Source organism: Xenopus laevis, chromosome 9_10L, assembly GCF_017654675.1.
Source record: "Xenopus laevis strain J_2021 chromosome 9_10L, Xenopus_laevis_v10.1, whole genome shotgun sequence".
Taxonomy (NCBI): Eukaryota; Metazoa; Chordata; class Amphibia; order Anura; family Pipidae; genus Xenopus; species Xenopus laevis.
Genome location: NC_054387.1, coordinates 74,826,597 through 74,851,195, shown reverse-complemented (window position 1 = coordinate 74,851,195; position 24,599 = coordinate 74,826,597). Strand labels below are relative to the sequence as shown.

Sequence of the window (24,599 nt, the reverse complement as noted above, 5' to 3'; positions counted from 1 at the left end):
AAATGTAATTTAAAACAATAATTCGATGCAATAAAAACTTGAAAAAAGATGCAGTGATGAATCTGTGGGCAGCATTCCTACCCTTTTATTAGAATTGGAGAGTGAACTAGAAATTTATACTCTAAGGGGACTACTTAAAATTCAACATCAGATATGGATACTGTGGAACTGTGCAAGCTATTTATGGGAGAAAATGGTTTGAGCTATTTCTACAGACAACAAAAATGAAATCAGAATTACAGCATTGATCCATTTACAAATAAGCAGCTGAGCTTAATCTTGGTTCTGTGAATGCTTCAGTACATTTGCAAGCTTTCACTATGCATGAGATGATTGATCTGCTGTGTGCTCCTCAACATAAGTAGAGGGGAAATAGCCTTTCTTCCCATTGAGGCTTCCATACCACCAGCCATCATCGTCCCTGTGATGAACTTCTAGAAGATCACCTGTGGGGAAAAAGTTATCAATATACTGATACTACAGCATGCAGAGTTGGTTAAAGAGCTCCACACTGTAAACTCTTGAAACCTAAAGATTTGCCAGCCTAAAGCAGAGTTTCTTCAGCGGTGAGTCTATTCTCAACTGAATCTGGTGAGAACCTCAAACATATTCATGTTACAACATTATTTTTGGCTGCAATATAAAGCATTTCAAATATAGTTTGCAGATTTGCATATAGTTTGCAGCCAAACTATTGTTTGACCGCCAAGATCTTGGTTTTGAAAGGCTAGATGTACAGTAATCCGAAAAGCTTTCAGTGAATTCCACTGTCAATCATTTACTTTAATCTTCCTGCATTTCTCCCTCCAGAGCAGAGCAGAAAGGTTCTATCCATTGTTTCCCTTTTTCATGCAAACTTTGAAAACCCAGTTTTTGAGAAGCCTATCGATATTATTATTATTGGCCAACCAGGCCTTACGTCCGCTCTTTCAAAACTCAGTAGGATAACTAGAAGTTACTAGACCCCACTGAACAATCATTCAAGGCCCAATGAATAAGGCAATTAGTATGAAACTCTCTTTCAGTCACAGCCCCTCAGGGTCTCCTATATCTCTTGGGCAGTCTCGTGGTCTGCTTCCTCTACATAAGTGATCCCTAACCAATGGCTCTTGGTTTCTCACCAACCACTTCGATGTTGCTCTCAGAGGCCTTGGAGCAGGTTAGTATTTTTGAATTTCAGTCTTGCAGGTAACTTTTAGTTGCATAAAAACCAGGTGTACTGTCAAACATAGCCTCCTGTAGGCTGCCAGTCCACATAGGGGCCAACAACCAATCACAACCCTTATTTGTCACCCCCAGGAACTTTTATCATGTTTCATTTGCTCCCCAAAAAAAATAACCGTAGGCAATTGTATAATGCTGCAAACAGAGCTTGAATGAGATAAGGATATTGGGTGTGATTTGGTTCATGAGTATCTGGGGGAACAGAAGGGGAATCATGTCTGCTTCTATTTATACCAGTCCAATTCTTTTAAACCAGCAGTTAAACCATTTTTTCTAATATACACACACATGAGTCCATTGTTAGATTGTATTAATACTACAGTATAATATGTTAGTCAAAGAGGTTCTAGGGAAGACTAGAAGGGTACATTTACTTGGAGGGCCACACCAAAGGGGTTATTTACTAAACTCCGAATGCAAAAATTCCAAAATTTAGTGATATGTTTTATAAAATCACACTTTTAAAAATCACAAATTTTTCTGAATTTATTAAACCCCAAGGGTGGAAAAGTCTGAATCATAAAATCCGGCATCTCAGACCTGTCGAGGTTGCATATAAGTAAATGGGAGAAGTCCCAATGATTTTTTATGTGCACTGGGTTTCTTGCAATACCTCAAAGTTTTTGGGCAAAAAACATAAGAAATCTGAGTTTTCGGGTGAAAAATCCAGCAAAGCTAATTTTTGGGAAAATGTAATTATAAATAAGCGTAAAAAACCCAATCGGATTTGATCGGAGTTTGTAGCAGAAAATGTTGAGATAAAATCGGACTAATATAACGGACTTGATAAGTGGGATTGCCTGCAAAAGTCCTAACTATTGAACTTGTGTTAATATTTTTCCCAGACATTTCTGGGGCATGAACATTCATTTTAGAGTGGGCTCATGTGTAGGGCATTAGAGGATCTCTTTTGTCTTTATTCGGGTTCCTTGGACATTTATATGTAATAAAAAGTGGCCACTTAAAGGAAAACTATACCCCCAAAATGAATACTTAAGCAACAGATAGTTTATATCAAATTGAATGACATATTAAAGAATCTTACCAAACTGGAATATATATTTACATAAATATTGCCCTTTTAGATCTCTTGCCTTGAACCACCATTTCGTGACTCTATCTGTGCTGCCTCAGAGATCACCTGACCAGAAATACTACAACACTAACTGTAACAGGAAGAAGTGAGGAAGCAAAAGGCAGAACTCTGTCTGTTAATTGGCTCATGTGACCTTACATGTGGTTTGTATGTGTACACAGTGAATCTTACGATCTCAGGAGGCGGCCCTTATTTTTTAAAATGGCAATTTTCTATTTATGATTACCCAATGGCACATACTACTTAATAGTTTTCCTTTAAAGCATTCGCAACAACATCTCTAATAAAGGCATCCATACGACTTTATGTACCCGCCCTATTCAAATAGACCTAAGAGTAAGAGGACTAATGAATTGATTGCTTTCATTTTGAAATGCTCACACTGCCGAAGTAACAATAGCGAAAATTCGCCAGCATTCGGTGCCCAGGACGCAACTTCACATTTTAGTGAATTAGCGTGGTGGTAACTAATGTTCGCTGGGACAATTTACAGTTTAGTGAATGTCTGCTTAAAACAGAAAGGAAAGAAATCATTGCATGTAAAATAAAAAGCAAACCAGCTAATAAAAAAAAATTGGATAACGTGAATAAGCTGCTTCTTTATTTGAATTAGAACTGAAGCAACTAGAATGCTACGTAAATATAAATGAGCTGGTGATATCACTGTTTACCATTAGTTAGAAATCACTCCAGTAGTTTTGTGATGCTCATGGAATTTGACACCAAATTGAGTACAGTACATATGGCTGTGACAGTGATTCCGCATATTACAAGGTACATTTATTTTCTGTAGTAAAATTGATTCCCATGTGTCACATCAAAAACCTAGTTTGCTGTGACAATTTTTAAGACTTTCTCTAAAAATGTACTCTTTATTGGATAGCTTACTATAGTGGAAAGAAGTGAAAGGATATGGATGAATAGCCATCTCTCTCCCTCTCTCTCTCTCTCTCTCTCTCTCTCTCTCTCTCTCTCTCTCTCTCTCTCTCTCTCTCTCTCTCTTGTGATAGATAGATAGATAGATAGATAGATAGATAGATAGATGATAGATAGATGATAGATAGATAGATAGATAGATAGATATGAATATACATATAAAAAAACTCATATTCTTAAAAATAAGGCTGTATTGGTTTTTTCTGCTTTAGATGGTGCCGATAATACATTTTGCATAGGCCAAAGTTATGATCTGATTATTGCACTGACTCTTTTCTTAGACCCAATCAATTATTGCTGAAGGTATTAAGTACATTTTTTCTTACTTTTGATACCTAAACAGCACTATGTCCTAAATTTAGAAGTTTGATTACAGTATAATACTGACAAGCAAAAATTGCATAGTAATGTCATTAAAATTGTGCAATAAAAATATGACAACCAACATTCCTTGTTTTAATGGCTCACATGTTGCCTTATTAAACATTCAACAAAGATGTGCCCTTGAGATAGAATATTGCTGTAGTTATGATGTAATCATATAGGACTAAAAAGCTGAAAACCACTACACTCCAAAACAGTGGCATCAAATAGCAGAAATTGAGTATCGCCCTGATGGAATCATAGGAGTGTCTTTTCAGGAGTGTCATTTGTTGCTCAATGGCACTGGAAGCCCCAGTAATCTTAGCAGTTAAACTATGTTTGCCTCTGACACCTAAATATTTTTTTTTTATTTAAGGGTACTCTATGTTGTATAATATTACAGCATCCTCTAGTGTCTAAATGTAACCTGTGCTCTGTAACCTCACCTCCTCCAAAAACTGTTTCTATCTTCACGCCACCTATGCTATGAATTGACCCCTCATTTACTAAAGTTTTCCAGGACCACCAATGCTACTAAATTCTGTTTAGAATGCAGAGGATAACCAGTGTGTAATGTTTAGATTACCGTATTGGTAATGTTTATACAGAGAAGTGCATAGGGAATGCTCCTCTGACTAAATTGGTTCTCAAAGGTACCAGCCAGCAGAAATGTGTAGTTCCTAGAGTTTGTTGTTGGAATCTCTCAAAATGAAAGTACAGTAAAGCTGGCCATTCATGTAAAGGTCCGCTTGTTTGGCCCTCTGGTTAATGATTGCATCATATTTGCCGTTAGGCAGGCAGGCAGAACAATGATCACATCAATGCGCAGACGAGGTCCTCAATCCAAAGGCTAAATCGAATAGGAATGCACCGAATCCAGGATTTGGTTCGGGATTCGGCCACGATTCGGCCTTTTTCAGCAGGATTCGGTGCATCCCTAAAAATAAACCAGCCCAGTGAATAGCTGCCCAATTTTTGGCCAGATATTGATCATGCAAGCCATCAGCTGGAATCATACACGGACCAATAAGCTGCCAACTCAGTCCCGTGTTTCGCCACCTTAAGGGTAAATGCTGTTAGTGATAGATGTTTAAAGTTCTCCAAGTCTAATGACACCCTGTGAATGTCAAGTTATAGTTTCACAATACCTTTTTGCAATCCCAGCTCATCCTGCCGTTGGGGTTTATACGGGTATAAAACTGTGCATGAGCTTCGTCGATGTTCATTTATTTCTGTATAAGGGAAAGCAATAATGTTAACCTTGTGAAACATCTTCAAATTCAATCCTTTTCAGTTTCTAGTCATTAACACTCAGGCAAACAACACTTTTAAACACTGTAAAAAGGGCATATATTTATTTATATAAGTCAGCAAAGTAATTCTGCCTTTCACAGCATGAGAAACTCTTTAATGGATTTACTTTAGTCTTGTGAGAGCATGATTACTTCACATGTCCCATGACAATACAGATAAATAATAGCCAAGTGTTCTACAGAACTTTTCATTTACCATCGTTTTATGCTGAAAAGAAAGTCGTTTCAATTGCTTTATCTTAAGCTCTAACAGTTTTCTAACAATTCAAATTCAACCATTATTACTGTAAATGTCTCCTTCAATCTTCCATATAATCACCCTTACTACCATTAGTGGTAAGGGTTATGTTCTGCTAATTTTCTCTAAATAGAGTAGGAGAACATACTGTACATTTTTATGAATTCCAAAAATTCCTTGTTATGAGTATTAGTATTCATCTATATGATTGAGAGATGTCATAGTTAGCGATGGGTGAATTTCTCCCTTTCCTGGGTTGGGTGAATTTCCTTTGAAATTAGCGAAACGGCGAAAAATTCACGAATACATGAAAATTGCCGTCCGCGTAAATTTTGGACGTGAGTCTGAAAAGTCACTCGCATCAAAGGGCGTCCGAATAGTGTTGATGCGCAGCGGTTTTACACGAGCAACTTTTCGGATGCACGTCCAAAATTTTCGCCAGCAAATTTTTGTGGAACTTTCACGAATGAATTCGCTGGCTGTGAAACGCGAATATTCGTTGTGAATTTGCGCCAGGCGAATTTACTCGCCACTAATCAAAACTTGAATTTTCTAGTTCCTAAAACAGTGCCTCTAGAGGAAAAAATAATATATATTATTTTACTGAAGGGCTAGAAAGACAGTAGTATAGTACTGTATAATATAGTATAGTAGTATAGCATCTCCCAGTTCCACTGCATATCTAGCAGGTCAATAGAAGCTAAGATCCCCCATATTGAAAATAGATTAAAAGAATTGAATCTATAAGGGCCATTATTGATGCAAGAGTGCATACCCAAGGTCAAGAAATATTGCTGTAGACAGCAGCTTTCTAAGACACCTTAGGGCTAATTTACAGGGGTGCCCAGCAATAGCTCTTGTGCTGGCCAGAGGACCCCTACTGAATTCAACTTTAATTCATTTATTTGTTCTCTGACGTTTTCTATGTTGTATAGCTTTTCTTTGTTCGAGATATTTAACATTGAATTATGTTTGTAAGCAGCTGTCGTGCTTTGGGGTGGCAGTGCTCAACATATAGTAAGTATGTTACTAATGACGGCAAAGTACAATTCTTTCAATTTCTTTCCTTTCTCCAACTTGAGGAACAAGTCACAGTTTGTGGTTTCAAACAAGTCAACAGTAGGCATAAGGGATGATCGAATTTAACCCGTTTCGCCGATGGCAAAATGTCGCAGACGGCGAAATGTTGCCGACATCCTGTGGGCGTCAAAATATATATATTTTTTTGACACACGCCACCATACAAGTCTATGGGCATCATTTCTGGGGCGACACAAGGCGACAAAAATTCACCCATCTCTAAAAGCAGATACCTCTGATATAGAAGTGAAAGAAACAGGAAGAAAAAGAGACAAATCTGACAATACATAAACACAATTTGTAAAGTATCAGGATATAAAACTTTGATACCATTTTTGGAGGTGTTCTCCTCATGAAGATCTTTAACCCTCCTGGAAAGGCCTCTTGGGGGTCTGTTGGGGTAATCAGTGGTATCAGGTACAGCTGAGTCATCAAAAGATACTGAGTGGCTCATCCTTTCTCTAGATCTGTTAGAAATCCGGTGGCTTTCCAAGCGTTTTAGTTTTTTTGTATTGATTGAGCGTGATATATAAACAGAGGAATGCTGGCTACCCTGGAAGTACAATGTCAGTATTACCAGAAGAACCAATATATATTCACAATGGCTAATATCAAAAACACACAAAATAAAATATTTCTATAAATTACATCATCAACTTTACAAAGCCTTAGCCACCATTGTGCTGCTGAAATCATCCACACACTGTGACAGTGACTCTGAAAGCCCAGGCCCCATTGTGCATTTGTGGGTCAGGCAATAGTTATATTTAATAGGAAACATACATGAAGCATATGCTGCTAGACAGCATTACAGCCCAATTACATGCCATGCACATGGCATTCACATACAAAAACCATTGCATAATCGCCCAGAGATAAAGAATTATAAATATAGATGCTAAATTTCACAAGGGAAGGTGCCTGTTGCAACCAATCAGCAATTTGTAACAGTTTACTACAAGTTGTAAATGAGAACAACATCTTAGTGTCTATTGGCTTTGTGTTGGCAAACTCAGCAATTAATTCTGAGTTCAAAATAAATTGATTGCCAATGTATAGATCTGAGCACTCATATCCAAATAACATATATTGTGTGATTTAACATTTTTCTAGAGTACATTTTACAAAGAAACAAACCAATACGGCAAATCCCCTGAACCAGACCATTTGAGAACCAAAGAGACCATTTGTGACCTTCCATAAAAGCATTTGGAATTATATGGCACCTTTTCTTTCCATTTTGAGATCCGTTCGCTGCATGGGTGTGGCGACACAGGCCTTCCTTCAAGCTCTGCAAGGGTTGATAATAGTTTGAAGTGATTTGCTTCCAACAAATGTATTTTTAGGTTTGTCTACAAAAAGAGGTTTAGTAGATAGAAGGAATTATTAGTTAAACTGCCTGAGTACTCGTGGTGTAATTTATTTATAACTCTATAAAACTCCTCAGCTCTACTAACTGAAGTTAATTACAAAGGGAAGAGGATGCTCGAATGAGACTTCACCATATCACCAATAAGTCAGGAGATTACTCTTCAGTTTGAACTTGGTAATACTACAATATAATAATACATCTCAAATATGTTCAGTACTAGTGATGGGCAAATTTCTCCCGTTTGGCTTTGCCAAAAAATTACAGTGCTGCCACCTTTAAAAAAAGTTGTATTAGTGCATGTTACCTCTTCTAGAAGTACATATGTATTTTCTTCATTTTTCACATCAGAAAATGCTGGATTATCTACATAAGCCTTTAGCATCTTCTCCAGTCCTAAGAGAAACATACAAAATAATTACAGAGACCCTGCGTATGTTGAGCCACGAGATGGGAAAAAACAAATCATAGCTGGCAAAGGTTGCAGCATGAACTAAAAATCCTTTTACCATGCTAAGTGGATTGACCCCCATTGTTTTTGGTGTGAGTTCACAAAAAAGACAACCCAAAATAAGAGTTAAAGTGGCATTAAAGTGCAGTAAAAGGGCATGACTTTTTGTACCACCTTATGCCAAAATTTTGTTTTAAAGTCAAAAGGTTTTAGTAACCCAATTTTTTAAATTCAGCAGTCTTAATGCTAGCAAAATTATAATATCAAAGTGGTTTCATCATTTTAAAAATTTCAGAAGCTGCTCTGCCAACTTATTGTTGTTCTTCAGTAGTACTCCATTGGTAGCAATGACAATTTAATGCTTAAAGGGGTTGTTCACCTTCAAACAACAATTTTTTTTATATATATTTTTTTTCGAATATTGAAATGTAAAGTGCCATTTTTCACCTGCTAAAGCAGCTCTGAGAGGGGGGGGTCGTCGACCCTGTAACCTATTATAAATTGATACATTTCTTATCTTTGTTCCTGCTGAGCGGAATCTCTGGGTTTCATTACAGGCAGCTGCTAGAATTGATACAATAGTTGCTAATACTCCAGAGATGCTGCTGAGAAATGTATCAACTAAATGTTGCAAAATTGTCTGCACCTGAATTACTGAGCTGTCAGACTGAAACACTAGAGACAGGAACATTCAACTTTAAACTTAGATCTTTGGAAAAACAGTAAAAAATAAATAATGGAAAGTTGTTGAAAAAAGTCTTTATTTCTGGGAACAATCTGAAAACAACTGAACTGAAAAAAGTGTTTGGAAGGTAAACAACCCCTTTAAAGGAAAACTATACCCCCAAAATGAATACTTAAGCAACAGATAGTTTATATCAAATTGAATGACATATTAAAGAATCTTACCAAACTGGAATATATATTTACATAAATATTGCCCTTTTACATCTCTTACCTTGAACCACCATTTCGTGACTCTATCTGTGCTGCCTCAGAGATCACCTGACCAGAAATACTACAACACTAACTGTAACAGGAAGAAGTGTTGAAGCAAAAGGCAGAACTCTGTCTGTTAATTGGCTCATGTGACCTTACATGTGGTTTGTATGTGTACACAGTGAATCTTACGATCTCAGGGGGCGGCCCTTAATTTTTAAAATGGCAATTTTCTATTTATGATTACCCAATGGCACATACTACTAAAAAAGTATATTATTATGATAATGGTTCATTTACATGAAGCAGGGTTTTACACATGAGCTGTTTTACTCAGTATCTTTTAATAGAGACCTACATTGTTTGGGGGGTATAGTTTTCCTTTAATGCACAAAAATTCACAAGCTTTTGTGCATTCAATTTTTATTACTCCAGTTTTACTTCTCTCTCACATTGACATTGTTTCATTCAGTAGGCTAACCCTGTACCTAAGTACTATACAAAATACAATAAAATAGGTACCTATCTCACTACCATGCCATATCAAGTAAAGGACAAAATTGCAAAAAAGAAGAAAATGTGGTCTGCTAATATAGTATGTATAGTTTATAGTGATGGGCGAATTTGCGCCTTTTCGCTTCGCCAGAAAATTCGCAAATTTTGCGTGAAATTCGCGAAACGGCGAAAAATTCGCAAAACAGCGCCGGCGTCTAGTTTTTTACGCCAGCGCCCGTTTTTTTGACGCCGGCGGCCTTTTTTCGAAAAAAATTTTTTTGCCTATCGCTAATAGTTTACGTTTATCTCATGTAAGCTGTCGGTATGCATATTTAAAGGTGCATCTCTGCCATGCCCATATTTACTCCAGAAAAATGGTCAGTTAGGGAATGAAGAAGTAATTGTTCCATGAAGCTATTATACCAGTTTCTAACCCTAACACAGAGTAAATACATGCAAGCAGTAGCAGTTATACCTATAAATGGTGTACACATGACCCCATGCAAAATTTACAGACCCTCAGAGCAACAGGTGTTCTGATTAGTGCATAGAAAAGAAAAGGCAAACAGACTAGAAGTACATTAGGCACAAAGTGATAAATAACCCAGCCCTACCGTCCTTGTCTTTCTGTGCCTTATCGATGTCACTCTGCAGTCTCTCAAGTTTCATATTAATGGAAGCTATCCTTCTTGCCTTGTCCATTATAACAGAATTGTCTTCCTCCTACCAAAACAAAGTGCTCACCTTATTATTTGTGTTACTTTGCCAGAGAGATATATTGTGTAATATCAATTTATGATTTAAACCTCGCATGAGAAATCAAGAGAATGAAGCTGAAAAATACTCTATTCTTTCATTAGCAGAGCAACTAACACACTGGATTAACATTAGTATCAAATTACTTTAACAAATGGTTTTATTGGCATAGTGTGGTTGGCATAAGGAAAGTCTGCTTGGTTTCTATAAAGACTGCCAAGTTTTAGTAAATTTCCGGCTAGCTGCTTGTAGTTGTTCTAACTATTTCTGGTCTTTTAAATGAAAGATTAAGTTCTAACTTCATCAGGGAACTGAAGTGAAAAATGCATACTTTAATATCTCCTTATTTAAGAGCTATATAGAAACCAAAATGACTAGGTAATTATAAGGAAGGTAATGTAGAATGTGATCACATAAAGCCAAAAATGACTACTATATTGACCAAAAAACCCAACAGCTTCAGGGAGACTCAATCAATAGGTCTTGAATTTACAAAATAATCCATCAGAAGAAATTCTGATTTGTTGTCTTCAGAATAAATCGCTGTTTCCTCCATGAATGTCTGAGTATCCTTTTCAACGTCAATGCTTTTGATGGCTTGGTCAATCTGGCTTTGGCACTAAAAAGTAAAATGCTGGGTAAATACATAAATATTTAAAATTCTTACACCAGTATCCTGAATCACAATAGTTATTAGTTTTGTTTTTAATAGTTAATAGTTTTGCCTTTTAAATGTGGGTAAATTGGGAATAGTTTAAGGATAAAACATATACACTGTAGTTAAATATATTTACTTCCTCCCTATAACAACTATGGCAGGTACTGCCAAAGGGGTCGAACAATTTGATAAATAAATACAAAAAAAAACTGTGAGAAAATTTCCATTAGTCTTCCCTAAAACATCACTTACAGTGTTTAGTGTCTGTTCGAAAGTTAAAATGTGCTGGTTGTACCGAGTAAGGATATGAGAAAGCAGTTGTATTCTTTCTTTTTCAAGATCTTGAATACTCTGAAACATAAAGCACAATAAATTAAAGTTCTTTAAACACAATATCAAATGTAGTGATTTTGATCATAGAGGGTTCATCATGTTTATCATTGCATGCTCTAAACATACATAGCTTCCATTTGTAGAAATGGGAAATAGACTCTCCTTGTGAGGCACCATAGGCTCAGATAATATAGGATGTGTGATGACATGATAACGTTTCAGTGCCCAGCTGATCTGGTTTCTTTATAGTGAATAGAAATAGTTATTTTACTAGTGCATGAAAACTTCTTGAATTCTGTTTAACAGAAGTTAAAAGATACAATTATATATGGCTCCTTGCATATCCTGCAGATTTTCAAGCACTGTAACTAAGAGAATATCACTATTGTTTAATATCCTGGAAACAGTAAATGAGCATTAGTTAAGTGACCCAATAGATCACGTCAAACTATTATACATTCTTTAGCCCTGCAGAGGTAAACCAACAGAAAGAAACTGAGAATAATAATCCCTATTGGAGTATATATTACCTGTGTTTCACTTGGTGTTGTAATTTATTATGTTGTATTGTCTATGGATAAATATCACTAGCTCTTCGGTAGAACAAGAGCTTGCATTCAAACAGGCTTATGTGTAGAAAAATGTGATTTATTATAAAAAGTTAAAACATAATTACAGCCTCATGTATGTTGTGCTCTCAGTTTATTTGATTATGGAATAACACTATCAATCAACTTTGATAAGTCTACTTCTTATCGTGGCATATTCACACCAAACTTAAACTATAACAATAATCGCAAAAATTATTAAATATATTAATCTGTAAATCCAGCAATGAGATCTACCTAGCTAAATGACAAAAAAAAAAAAATGGGGTAATTCATATGAACCTGTCCCCTGTACCACAAAGGTCATTACCCATTGCAAGGTCATTTCAAAGCAAATCTATAAATATTAACTGAATAAAGCAGTTTTGATAATAGCCACTGCTGTAAAACATGACACCAAGGGGCCTGTTTATTAAACTTCAATTGTTTTTTGGTTTAGGTTTTTATGGGGAAAACTTAAAATTTTCAAATAAAAAAAAACTAGAATTTTTAGAGATTTATCATACCACATATACTCCATCTCAAACCGGTCAAAGTCATGTAGAAGTCAATGGCATATGTCCCTGAAGTTGTTTTTGTTGACATTGTGATCTGCGCTGGAGAATTCGGAAAAATTTGGGTTTTCGTCCGATAATCCGATTAAATTCAAGTTTTTGGAGTGGCAGTATTACCATACAAATTGATTCCTTTTGTGATGTTGTGTTGCTCCGAGTCCAAATCGTGGAAGGGAGTTTGGTTGGATTTGTTTTCATTAGGGATGCACCGAATCCACTATTTTGGATTCGGCCAAATCTTCTAATCCATCTTGGAAGATTTGGCCGAATACCGAACTGAATCCGAATCCTAATTTGCATATGCAAATTAGGGTCGGGAAAGGAAAAAGAGGGAAAAACTGGTTTACTTCCTTGTTTTGTAACAAAAAGTCACGTAAAATCCCGCCCACCCCACAATTTGCATATGCAAATTAGGATTCGGATTCGGTTTGGTCAGGCACAAGGATTTGGTCGAATCCAAACCCTGCTGAAAAAGGGCGAATCTTGGCCGAATCCCCAACCAAATCCTGGATTCGGTGCATCCCTAGTTTTCATAAACATATTAGATAAATTCGAGTTTAGTAAATCGGCCCCTTAAAGTCAAAATTTTGGATTCCACAAGGAGCTAAAGTAGAATTACATATGCATCACAGAAACGTCTAAACACATGTATTAGTAGTAGTAACTGTACCATCTTTTGTGCCTCATTGATGCCTAAAACTGAACATACCTTATAGCAATTTTCCAGCACATTTTCCCATTTAAGCCGCACTGTTTGACCGATTATATTCTCTTGATAATATTCTTCATCAATTTTGGTCAGTGTCTCTACAGATTTTTTTAGCTTATTGAGAAGCTGGAAGGGAAAAGAGCATTTTTATGAATCAAGCACTCAGAAAGAGCAACACTTTGAAGGAGTGCATGCTATTGGAAAATAACTCATGCTCATCCAACATAACCATTTATTTGAGATCCCAGCACCCCAGAACTGAAGCACACTAAATGCTAAGGCCGAACAATATTAATAAGCAAATCTTAATTTAATTTTAATATACTGTTTGGGGTAAATTTTGTGTACTAATCTCCTTTTCAATGGGTCATGTGCCTTGTATTGGAGCTCAGCTGATAAATACTGTATCTTGGCTAGCTGAAATTTTGATGGTTTGAAGGGTATGTAAGTAAAAACTCTTTTAAAATTACTCTAAATATCTTTCTCCCTGAATTCAGATTTATTAAGTTTCTCTATTACAGCCAGTTCAACCACATATCTTTAGTTACTCCTTTGTCTAGCGTGAAGATCTGCTCCCTTTTGCTTTCTGAGCACTCCTTCTCTCACGGACTATGAAGACCTCTAGCTTCATAGTACACAAGGAAGTAACTAAAAGAGCTGCAGTTGAACAGTCTATAATAGAGAAACCAAATACACCTGAATTCATTGAGAAATATATGTTATTTGAGGGGCTATCGAGTAATTTTAGGGATGGAAAAATGTTTTTACTGATTCTTTAATGATGGTTAAGGTATGCCAGAAATGATAGGGCACATCTAGTTTCCCTAGCTCAACTGTCAACCACTGGCAATCACTTGAGAAGGCACAAAATTGGCAAAATACTTTCAAAGCATTTACCTTCTGCTTTTCTTTTTCCGTCACAGATTGTTTGTTGGTGTTTTCCACATGGTGGAAAACAGCTTCATGTTTTTTGGTATGTTCCATAAGTTTCTTCTTAACCTATACATTGTAACATGGAAGTGTTACATTCAGCCAACTTGTATATTGATTTAGCAAATATAAACTCTTATGCTTCAGAATAACTGCAATAGCAACTGATTGTAGTGTTTCTGTGCTAGCAGTATAACAACTACAGTATACTGTATTCTGAGTATTACATATATGGTGTATCTCGCTTGCCTCGCTGCAACTGTTTCAGTATACACATGCAGTATATACACATAAAGGCCCATCATACCCTGATTTATTTTCTAGGTGAGTCTAGGCATTACTAGACATGATTAGCATTCAAGTGGCATGGCTAAAAAACACCCAGAAATCACCGCTGTACAATATGGAATGTGGCCTTACAGCTTTGCCACGGTAAAAGTGTTTAGCAAAACCTTTTCAAGCACCCCAGGCTCAGCAGCTCGCCTTATTTAAAATACTCCTCCAAAGAAATCCCTTCCTTCTATGTGTACTATCTCTATATGGCATAGTCAATTTTTACCACCAAAAACCTATAAGACCCTCTAATAATTGATTACAATATAAACAATCTTAAATTGCATGGTATGTTAGCCCATTTTAACCCTTTATAAAATCTTATTACACAGATGATACAAAGTGAATATATACCTTTATCTGCTGCTTCCAGTTATTTAATACTGAACTTGTCATCTTCTCTACTTCATTATCTAGCTTTTTGGTGAGAAAAATAGGTAAGATTCATTAAAGGGTTGTTTCTACTAATGCAAATTTTATATGTGGCTATTTCTGGTTGACCACTTCCCGCACAATGATATAGCTACTGGCACTAGATTAGTCTAGTTACCCTCCCACTTAGATTGGAAACTCTAGGACCTCCAGTAGTAATTTCACCAATTCAGTTGGTAATGCTAAAGGCATTGGTTAGATACAAATAAATAGCTATGTAAGATGCTGCACTCTGACCAGGGAATCTGTCTACTCTTAACTATATCGGTTAGTTAATCCAACAATGCTATACACCGGGGGTCCCCAACCTTTAATACCCATGAGCCACACTCAAGTATAAAATAATGTTGGAGAGCAACACAAGCATGCAAAAAGTTCCTGGAGATGCAAAATAAGGGCTGTGATTGGGTATTGGTAGCCTTTATGTGGACTTGCAGCCAATAGGAGGCTCTGTTTGGCAGTACACTTGTTTTTTATGCAACTAAAGCTTGCCTTTAAGCCAGGAATTCAAAACTAAGCACCTGCTTGGAGGTCACTGGGAGCAACATCCAAGGGGTCGAAAGAGCAACATGTTGCTCACAAGCTACTGGTTGGGGATCACTGTACACTAACTGAAGGTCAGAAGAAATAGACACCTCTTTACTCAGGGGTATAAAACTACAGAGGAAGCTGCAGGGGGGCCCAGGAGGTATAGGGGCTTCATGGGGCCCGATTCATATACAGTTTCGATAAATATTGGTAAAACAAGTCAACATCTAAACATTTTGGGCACCTGAAAAATAATATGCTGTGGGTCCCAGTAATATCTAGTTACACCACTGTCCTTACTTTTTTCTTCTTTTTTTCATGTTCTTCCAAGACTTGACTGGTTGGTTTTATGGCTTCTTGTTGAATGGCTGTGCCAAGTTTCCTGTATTAAAAAGTCCTAATTAACACATTCCTAGTGAAACAAATAAAGCTTGGAATAATCCAAAGGGTTACTATCGTTTTCTTTAACAATATGCTGAATACATTTGGGACAGTTTTTAGGTTGCTGAGTTGAGTTTCAGCAAATGGTATATAACCTAATGAAAGTTTTTAGAGTTAATTATTAAGTAATGATACTCACTTGTGTACTTCTGCTGTGGTTCTCATTTCATCAGAAGCACAAGTCCAGGCATTGTTAATGCAACTGTAGGTAAAGAGGTTGTGTAGGTGTATTAATTCATGAAAATACATTTTAATGTTGTAACAATTGTGTGAAAGAAATGTTATTGTGTAACTGCCCTGGTTTAGGTAAAAAGTCAATGAGAAAGGTACTTGCAAGGTAACAGAAACAATATATAATAACAACAATCTATATTCTACAGTCAGTAGAAAAGAAAACCTATGGCACTAATTGCCAATTACTGCAATGCCAGGCCTCACTCATTTAAACATCTCTACCAATGTCTGAATTATTAATATCAGTGTCTGCAAATATTATTACTAAATAGAGAATGATGCGGATAGGGTGGCATTCAACAGGGTTGTATGGAGCATAACTTTATTGCATGGTATGTACTCTATGTACTTACTCTCCACCCCTTTTGTTTCTGTCTGTCTCCTTTTCCAAATATATTGAAAGTTCTTGGGTCTCGGACCTCATTCCAAATGTGTATGGAAACACTTAGGCATAGATTTATTTCTTTTCACTGCCTAATTGTATAATGACTGTACCTCTGTTTCTGTTTATGCCTTGTAAAGCTGTACATTTGTTGTGCTATATAAATTAATATATATAATACAATACAATGGTATATCAAGGTTTTGAGATTAGCTATTTATCAAGACTGAAAGAAAATTTTTATGAAAAAGTCAGAGGAAGAACAAATGCAATATAGAGTAGTATCTTAGCCTAAAAAAAATTAAAACCTTGTTTCTGTGCTACAGCTCCTTTTTCTCCAGGGAGAGAGGTTAGTTTAAAGCAGGATGATTCTTTATGGGGACCCCAAATATAGAGCAAGCCTCCCTATATTTAATAACAGCAGGAAATTGAGGTTCACATTAGTAGATCATCTTGCATCTGTAATGCTGTCTATTTTGGAGTTCTGGGAAGTGCAATGGAAAAGCTTGATAGAAGGTTTTTATATCATTTTAGATAAGATCAGTGTAGAATTAGCAGCAGCTCATACAACTTTGAGGAAGTCATAGATTATAATTATTATAATTCAATAGCATAGCATATCCTCAATAATTACCAGTAATAAACCAACTACATGTGAAGAAACTGGAAATAACCGGGACATTTTATGAAATGTTATTCCCAGTACTGCCAACAGGAAGCACTAAGCTTATGGCTAACATATTCTGTAACTTCCTTTTTCTTTCTGTGCTTTCCCATGATCCTTTATTCTGTGAGTCATACGTACAAAACTATATACAGTCTAGCCAGTTAATGGCAGTATGTCCTTAACAGTCAACAACTAAAACAAATTTGCCATGGATAGTAAGAACAGTAAAGATTTGATCGTTCGAATCTCCGTTTCCTGCAATTTTCATGCCGGGTGCGGTGTCCCGACATTTTTCGTGCCATGGCGATCGGTCGTTCAGACGATCGGACGGGATAGAAAATTTATGTCGGCTACCGATAATATCTTTGCATGTATTACCGATCTGACGATATCAGTGGGAGACTGTCACCAGCTTTTGTCGGACATAACTTTCGTACGATTGCTGTCAGGGGCAGAACATCGTCTAATCTGTTCTTTTACTATTTTATTTGATCTGAATGGTTAGTGGCAGGTGGGGAGATGGCACCAAACGAAAGTTCGTCTGATATGAAGGTAAATCTGCACGACTATGGTCAACTTTAGACACATATTGTAGACATGTGCGTTTAGTTTACTTACTTTTTATTTACACTGGCCAATGCCTTGGTCAGCTTGTTCGCTACCTTCTCCAGTCCTTTGGCATAACTCAGTTCTAGGTTAGACCTACCATAGTAAAAGAACATTGCTATAAAATTAGACATACTAGAAAATTAGACATACTAGAGTATCTTTCTTACAATGTACATACAGCATTCTTCTTTTTCATATTGTATAATGAGCAAGATCGGCCATACTGATTAACTCATCTTGGATTGGCTTTGGACATTTTCACTGTGTGGTTTAGACTATGTAGCTCTAATTTAAATGGATAATATATAACATGCTCAAAAGGATAATCACATAACCGATCAATAAATAACTTCTGATATAGGGCAGTTAGGCTTACCAGGGTTTTATTCTCCCCACATATTGGGAGCATCCCAGTTTCCTTTTCTTTTGCTGCTCAAGATAATTTATGAATAATTTGAAAGTAGAAATCAATAAACTACTACTGCAGCTGTATAGTGGCCAAAAACTATAGCTGCAGAAAAATGTGATCACATTTTGTTGGTACAACTTTTATTTTTTTCCAGTGACATAAAAACAAAAATCTTGGCATTATGTGAATAAAGGCAATGTGTACTTTCAGTATTCAAGCAGGTTCTTTTGGCCATGACAAAATGTGAAAACATTTTCCCCCATGATCATGTTTTTTTCTTCCCCCCACTTAACTCAGTTGCAGTCAACCCATTCAATATTTTATGTAACTATGAAAAACGTAATAAAACATAATGGCAATAAAAGCCCTCTTGTTAGGACTGAGGCATTGCTACAGTGAAGCACAGTGGCGTATAGTGAGAGACGGTTCCATCAAGCTGGTGGACTAATTTGCATAAGCAGGGGCTTTATATCCTGTTAAAGTGATTTGTGGAACATGAGAAGTGGAAGGGATACATGAGAAGTGGTTGGCTATATTCATTCAGTGTAAGTAATGGCAGAACATATGTATGGGGTCCTTAGGACCATTCCTACATTTCACCTATGTCTGTTATGGTGGTAGTTAATGCTTAAAACAGCTGTGCCTCTGTACTAGTACACTACTAAATCTAGTTACCTTAGGGTCACGAGTCTTTAGACTAGTAACAGGCTAGGGTGGAGGATGGAAAGAAAATACAGCTTTATACAACTTAATACAGCTTTAGAAGTTAGAAGCCTAATTTATGTGTTGAGTCCTTAGTGTGCTCAGATCTATAAATGCAAATAAAAAAGTTACTGGTACAAAGCTGGGACCATTTAAGGAGATGTTTTCTCAAAACCCAGAGATTGCATGGGTACAGCCACATGATCCTCTGGTGCCAACTCACATAAGAAATCAGATTTGTATTGACACACATAACATTTTTAAATGATATATACCTATTAAACCAAGCCATAGTACATAAAATAACCAGTTAAAGGGATACACATGAAAACATTTGTTTAAAAAAATCATGCCCCTCTATATTACTAAATATCAGTTGTTCATTACAGCAGAGAGTAACAACTGCAGAGGACATAAAGGCTACGTTATTCTAAAATAGGGATCAAAACAATCTTGTCTGGAAAAATGCCTAAGGACTTAACTATTCAGTCTAAACAACAATACAGAACATTCTATACGCAATACAGCTCATTCAGTAATTCAGACATGCACGCTGAGCATTATATATTCAATAAAGGCCCTGCTCTGCATTAGTATTCATGAGATTGAGATAACCCATTGCAGCCTATATTATGCTAATAATTGCTCTAATGTTGTAAAAGGCCTTTGACATTGATAAGGTGCATCCTTCTATCACAGAGAGCAATGAATAGGCTACCACCTTTCTGGTAATCCAAAAGATACATTTGGGATTGTTTTTATATGGGAATTAAATTTATGATTCATTTTTAATACTATAGAGACAGTGGCATGCTACGACAACGTGCAGCTGGTGTTTGGTGTGGTTTGAATGACAGCAAGGGGCCGATTCACTAACTTCGAGTGAAGGATTCGAAGTAAAAAAAATTCGAATTTCGAAGTGTTTTTTGGGCTACTTCGACCATCGAATGGGCTACTATGACCTTCGACTACGACTTCGAATCGAAGGATTCGAACTTAAAATCCTTCGACTATTCGATAGTCGAAGTACTGTCTCTTTAAGAAAAAACTTCGACCCCCTAGTTCGCCATCTAAAAGCTACCGAACTCAATGTTAGCCTATGGGGAAGGTCCCCATAGGCTTTCCTAAGTTTTTTTGATCAAAGGATATTCCTTCGATCGTTGGATTAAAATCCTTCGAATCGTTCGATTCGAAGGATTTCATCGTTCGATCGAAGGAATAATCCTTCGATCGTTCGATTGCACTATTTGAGCTAAAATCCTTCAACTTCGATATTCGACCCTTTGTTAATTAACCCTCGATATTCGACCCTTTGTGAATCGGCCCCCAAGTATCTGCATGTCTGCAGTTTGGTGTTTAACATGCTACTTGCTAGGCTCTCTTTCCATAGCAACCAGTCACCAGGAATAAAATCAGATAGAAAGATAAGTGACAATAGAGCAAAACAAGCAATTTAAGAACACAAATATAAAACTGCAAACCAGTTAAAAAGTTGATAGCTTTTATTATCAAGTTTTAAACTGACAAAATCTAAAACTTCATTATCTTATGTGTGACTAGTCAACATAATATTTCCCCTTATCTGGACCATCTAGATATTAGGCAAGAGATACTTGGAGGAAAGGTTGAACTTGATTTAAACATTATGTACAGTATCTATGTTACAGCTGAATTTATTTGTAAGAGGAAACTTAATTATACGCACCTCTGTTGCAGGGCAGACATAAGAGTTTTGCAAAATATCTCTCCATTTTTAGATATGTTCTTCAGATCCTTATAAACCCTGTCATACTGACACAAAAACAATGATTTTATAAGTAAATTTATATGCAGTATATGCAAGATATAAAGGAAAGAATTGAGGTTTGGAAGGATTTCCTCCACATTTGGGAGAAGACCAGCATGGATTGGCCAAGACAAAGAAACAACTGGCCAAAGGAAGGGGAGTGTTATTTGCGTTTGACACAGTTATTAGGAAGGTAAATAGGGACTGAACAATGCAATGTAAATGAGTAGCGCAAACATGCAGGGAACAAAGCACTGTAAATTCGATGTGGAACAGAGAATGGAAGGAACATGGGGGTGAGTGTATGATGTGACCTTACAGTTTACTTTCTATTAATCATGAAGATAAGGAGACCAAGAGTCCATCAGGTTGGCTATAGTACAGACGCCAGTGCAGTCGTAACTTGGGATTATTGGGTATTATTTGGGAAGCCTAGTCCACAAATCCATCTCTTTTAGGGAAAGGGGCTGCACCTGTATCACTAATACTAAAATGGTCATTTATTATGACCCCAGTCACAAGTGCTAGAGCAATAAGAGGTGCAAAAATGGGGTTCTGCTCATTTAAACAGCACTTGTGTCTGTGGACTGGCTGCACTCTATTCCTGGAGATGTCCATTTTTTCTCAAAACCCAGAGTTTACAAGGGTCTCAGGGTTCCACTTGTAGCTTCGGGAAAGGATGGGGGGGGGATGCCTATATACCACCCCCTCCTGTCCCCTAATAGATACAACACTGCTGATTGTAGGCAACACTGTATTCATGTTACACATGAATACAGTGCTCTGCTCTCGATTTTGGAGTGCTGAGATCTGGGCAAGTCAGAAAAATGCAGGGTCTCTTTGACAGTCTAGTTACAAACTTCACCTCCTTATGTGTTCTAATCCCACTACAAGAAGCCAGAATGGGACATGGCACAGTAGTACAGGGGCATGATATAACAACAAACAGGGGCATGATGTAACAGCAAACAGGGGCATAGGTTTTTACAGAGACATGCCATGAATTTCTTCCAGCATAGGTATTTCCCAGTAATACAACTCTGCAGGGAATTTCAAGGAAGTATTAGTAATAATGCTGAATATGATGTCAGATACAGGATTGGACTTTGGAATGTTTAACTGGCACAGCTTACACAAGGAGGTACTTGACTGGTGTGTATCAACTGACCATCCTCCTTTATATACTCTTGGAATACTCAGCACTTACAGTAAGGGAATGTTATTATGTTATCCACAGAGATAACCCTTTAAAGGGCTTGTTCACCTTTGTGTTAACTTCAAGTATGATACAGAGAGGGATATTCTGATAAAATTTGTAATTCGTTTTAATTTTTTATTACATGTGGTTTATGAGTTATTTAGCTTTTAATTCAGCAGCTCTTGAATTTGCACTTCCAGCAATCTGGTTGTTATGGTCCAAATTACCCTAGCAACCATGCACTGATTTGCATAAGAGACTGGAATATGAATAGGAGAGGGCCTAATTAGAAAGACGAGTCATCAAAAGTAACAATAACAATACATTTCTAGTTTTACAGATAATTTGTTTTTGGAAAGAGAACAGAAGAAGAAGGCAAATAATTAAAAAAATATTAAAATTAAATGATGAAGAACAATCGAAAAGATGCTTAGAAGTGGCCATTCTATAACATAGTGAAAGTTAGCTTAAAAGTGAACTCTCCCTTTAATCAACATGCAGTTTGTCCAGTGGATGCCACCAATGCCCCTGTTGGTAGGCACTAAAGAGGAATGCCAGTTACATCTGAATGATCACATTTTACACAAAGTACAGTCTTCAAGCATTGCCTTCTCTATTCCACACACATTATTTGCATTACTCACTAAATGCTTACAGAACAAATGTGCCAGATATAGACTTTGCACTCAGTATATAAATGACACTCTTAGGAAACTGTTAAAGGGGTGGATCACCTTTAAGTTAACTTTTAGTATGTTATGGAATGGCTAATTCTAAGCAACTTTCCAATTGGCCTTAATTTTTTGGTTTTTAATAGTTTTTGAATTATTTGCCGTCTTCCTCTGTCTGTTTCCAACTTTCAAACAGGGGTCGCTGTAAGGCTACAAATTTATAGTTACTGCTACTTTTTATTATTCATCTTTTTATTCAGGCCTCTCCTAGTCATATTCCTGTCTCTTATTCAAATCAATGGATGGTTGCTACATTAATCTGTACCCTAGCAACCCGATTACTGAAATTGCAAACTGGAGAGCTGCTGAATAAAAAGCTAAATAACTCAAAAACCACAAATAATAAAAAAATGAAAACCAATTGCAAACTGTCTCAGAATATCACTCTCTACATGATACTAAAAGTTAATTTAAAGGTGAACAACCCCTTTAACATGCCACACTCATAGTACATGAGGTTCCATTTAGCAGAATGAGGGATGCAGAACAGAACGACACTTCTTGTATCCTGTACTGGAGCTCCCTAGCTGCAGTAAAGGGCATCGGCTGGTGGCCCACAGCTTCAGAGGTGGCACTTGGAAAGGAAATATCTTTGGTAAAAGTACAAATAACGCGTAATTATATCGCACAATAATTGTGTGATATTAGTCAGGCATGTCTGACTGCAAACCTTTAGCTGTTGTTGAACTGCAACTCCCGCTGTGGCTGACAGAGAAAGGAGAAGCTGTAATCTGGGAGTTGTATGCCAAGAGCAGCAGGAGAGTATAACATCCTAAATTACCATGCTTTTCTGTGCTTTCACCTACATAGCCATAGAGCCAACATCTACCAGCAATATCAAGGGACACTCGTTTACTGAGCCTTATGGGAAGTGTACTTCAGAGGACCACACCCAGCATGAATGGTACAATTAACATGCAAAATTGTTATTGTTCTACTGCTTTTTGTATACCCCTTTTGTATGGAGAAAGGACATTGACTTCTACTTAGAAATTGTTTTCTGTGCAGCTGCTCAATTTTAATTACAAACCAAGAATTGCCCCGGGATATTAGGGGCAGTAGATATAACTGTATTTTATGGTATAACATGTAGTCTGTTTCATTTGAGACCAATATGTTGCATAATAGTCATACAAGAGCGACACTAGTGACCTGAATTAATTCCTTTAGCCTCAGCAAGTATAAAACAGGTTAATATCTCCTATACAGTGATAGTAAAAATATATTCATATTGAATCTCCGGGATACGGAGAAGGAATGTCATTCGAGACTTAATCTGTGACAAAGAGTTTTATAAATGCACAATTTTCTCCTTTGATGTAAATTGCAGCAGGTGAGGAATAAGTGAAATGCAAATAATACATAATGGCTTCCTATTCCAAAATAAAACTTCAAACCTGAATATGTGCAAAAAAGGTTAATAGAAGAGCTGGAGAAAAAACAGGAAGTGCAGCAGTGTGTTCAACCGTGCCACCAAAAGCAAACCCACAGTAATTATATTAAACTGATCTTTTAGCACTGAGTTTATAAGAACAATCCCGATATTATGCAGAGGTGTAACATAAAATATAAATAGCCTGTACTTACTGTGCAGCCTGCAAGTGGATCTTTCATTTTAAAAAGATGTATCTGATCTATAGCCAGTAGGAAATACAGGTGAGGCTGCCAGCGTACAATGATGAATCCTGGGAGCGATTACACCTCCGTCACATGACTCAACAGGCTCAGTATGGATCAACAAGGCTCAATAAAAATATTTCAGTACAAAGGTATTGTGTAACTTCCATTAGCGCTGATCTTTTACCCTGGGATATCTGGCAGCCGCTCTAAGGTCTAAGCAGTGTCTGTGTGTTTTGTGCAGTGAACAGTGACTTATAAACTTATGGAACAGATGCCAACTCATACATGGCAAGAACTTGATTCCTTCTCATGACTGAGAATATGCCAAGTTTAATGACCGACTTGTCCATGCACAGACTTCTCTTAAAAGGAAGCATGCAAGTCAGGAGGAAAAACACCTTTGGATATGTGCCAAAAATGACTAATTAGATTCATAAAATAATAATTTTCAAATTGCACCTAAAAATATTCCTTT

At 36.8% G+C, this 24,599-nt stretch overlaps 1 protein-coding gene across 1 annotated transcript; it reads right to left on the bottom strand.

Moving 5' to 3' along the window:
* Positions 1-57: 57 nt before the first annotated feature.
* On the bottom strand, positions 58-24,246 carry nostrin.L (nitric oxide synthase trafficking L homeolog). Its single transcript, XM_018235880.2, has 16 exons — positions 24,092-24,246; positions 20,495-20,580; positions 17,688-17,771; positions 15,926-15,988; positions 15,646-15,727; positions 14,740-14,802; positions 14,020-14,121; positions 13,123-13,248; positions 11,171-11,269; positions 10,754-10,879; positions 10,119-10,227; positions 7,927-8,015; positions 7,477-7,602; positions 6,581-6,803; positions 4,768-4,851; positions 58-446 (listed from the first exon to the last, which is right to left on the bottom strand). The coding sequence occupies exons 1-16, from the start codon at positions 24,116-24,118 to the stop codon at positions 319-321; spliced, it is 1,617 nt and encodes a 538-aa protein (XP_018091369.1). The 5' UTR covers positions 24,119-24,246; the 3' UTR covers positions 58-318.
* Positions 24,247-24,599: the final 353 nt, after the last annotated feature.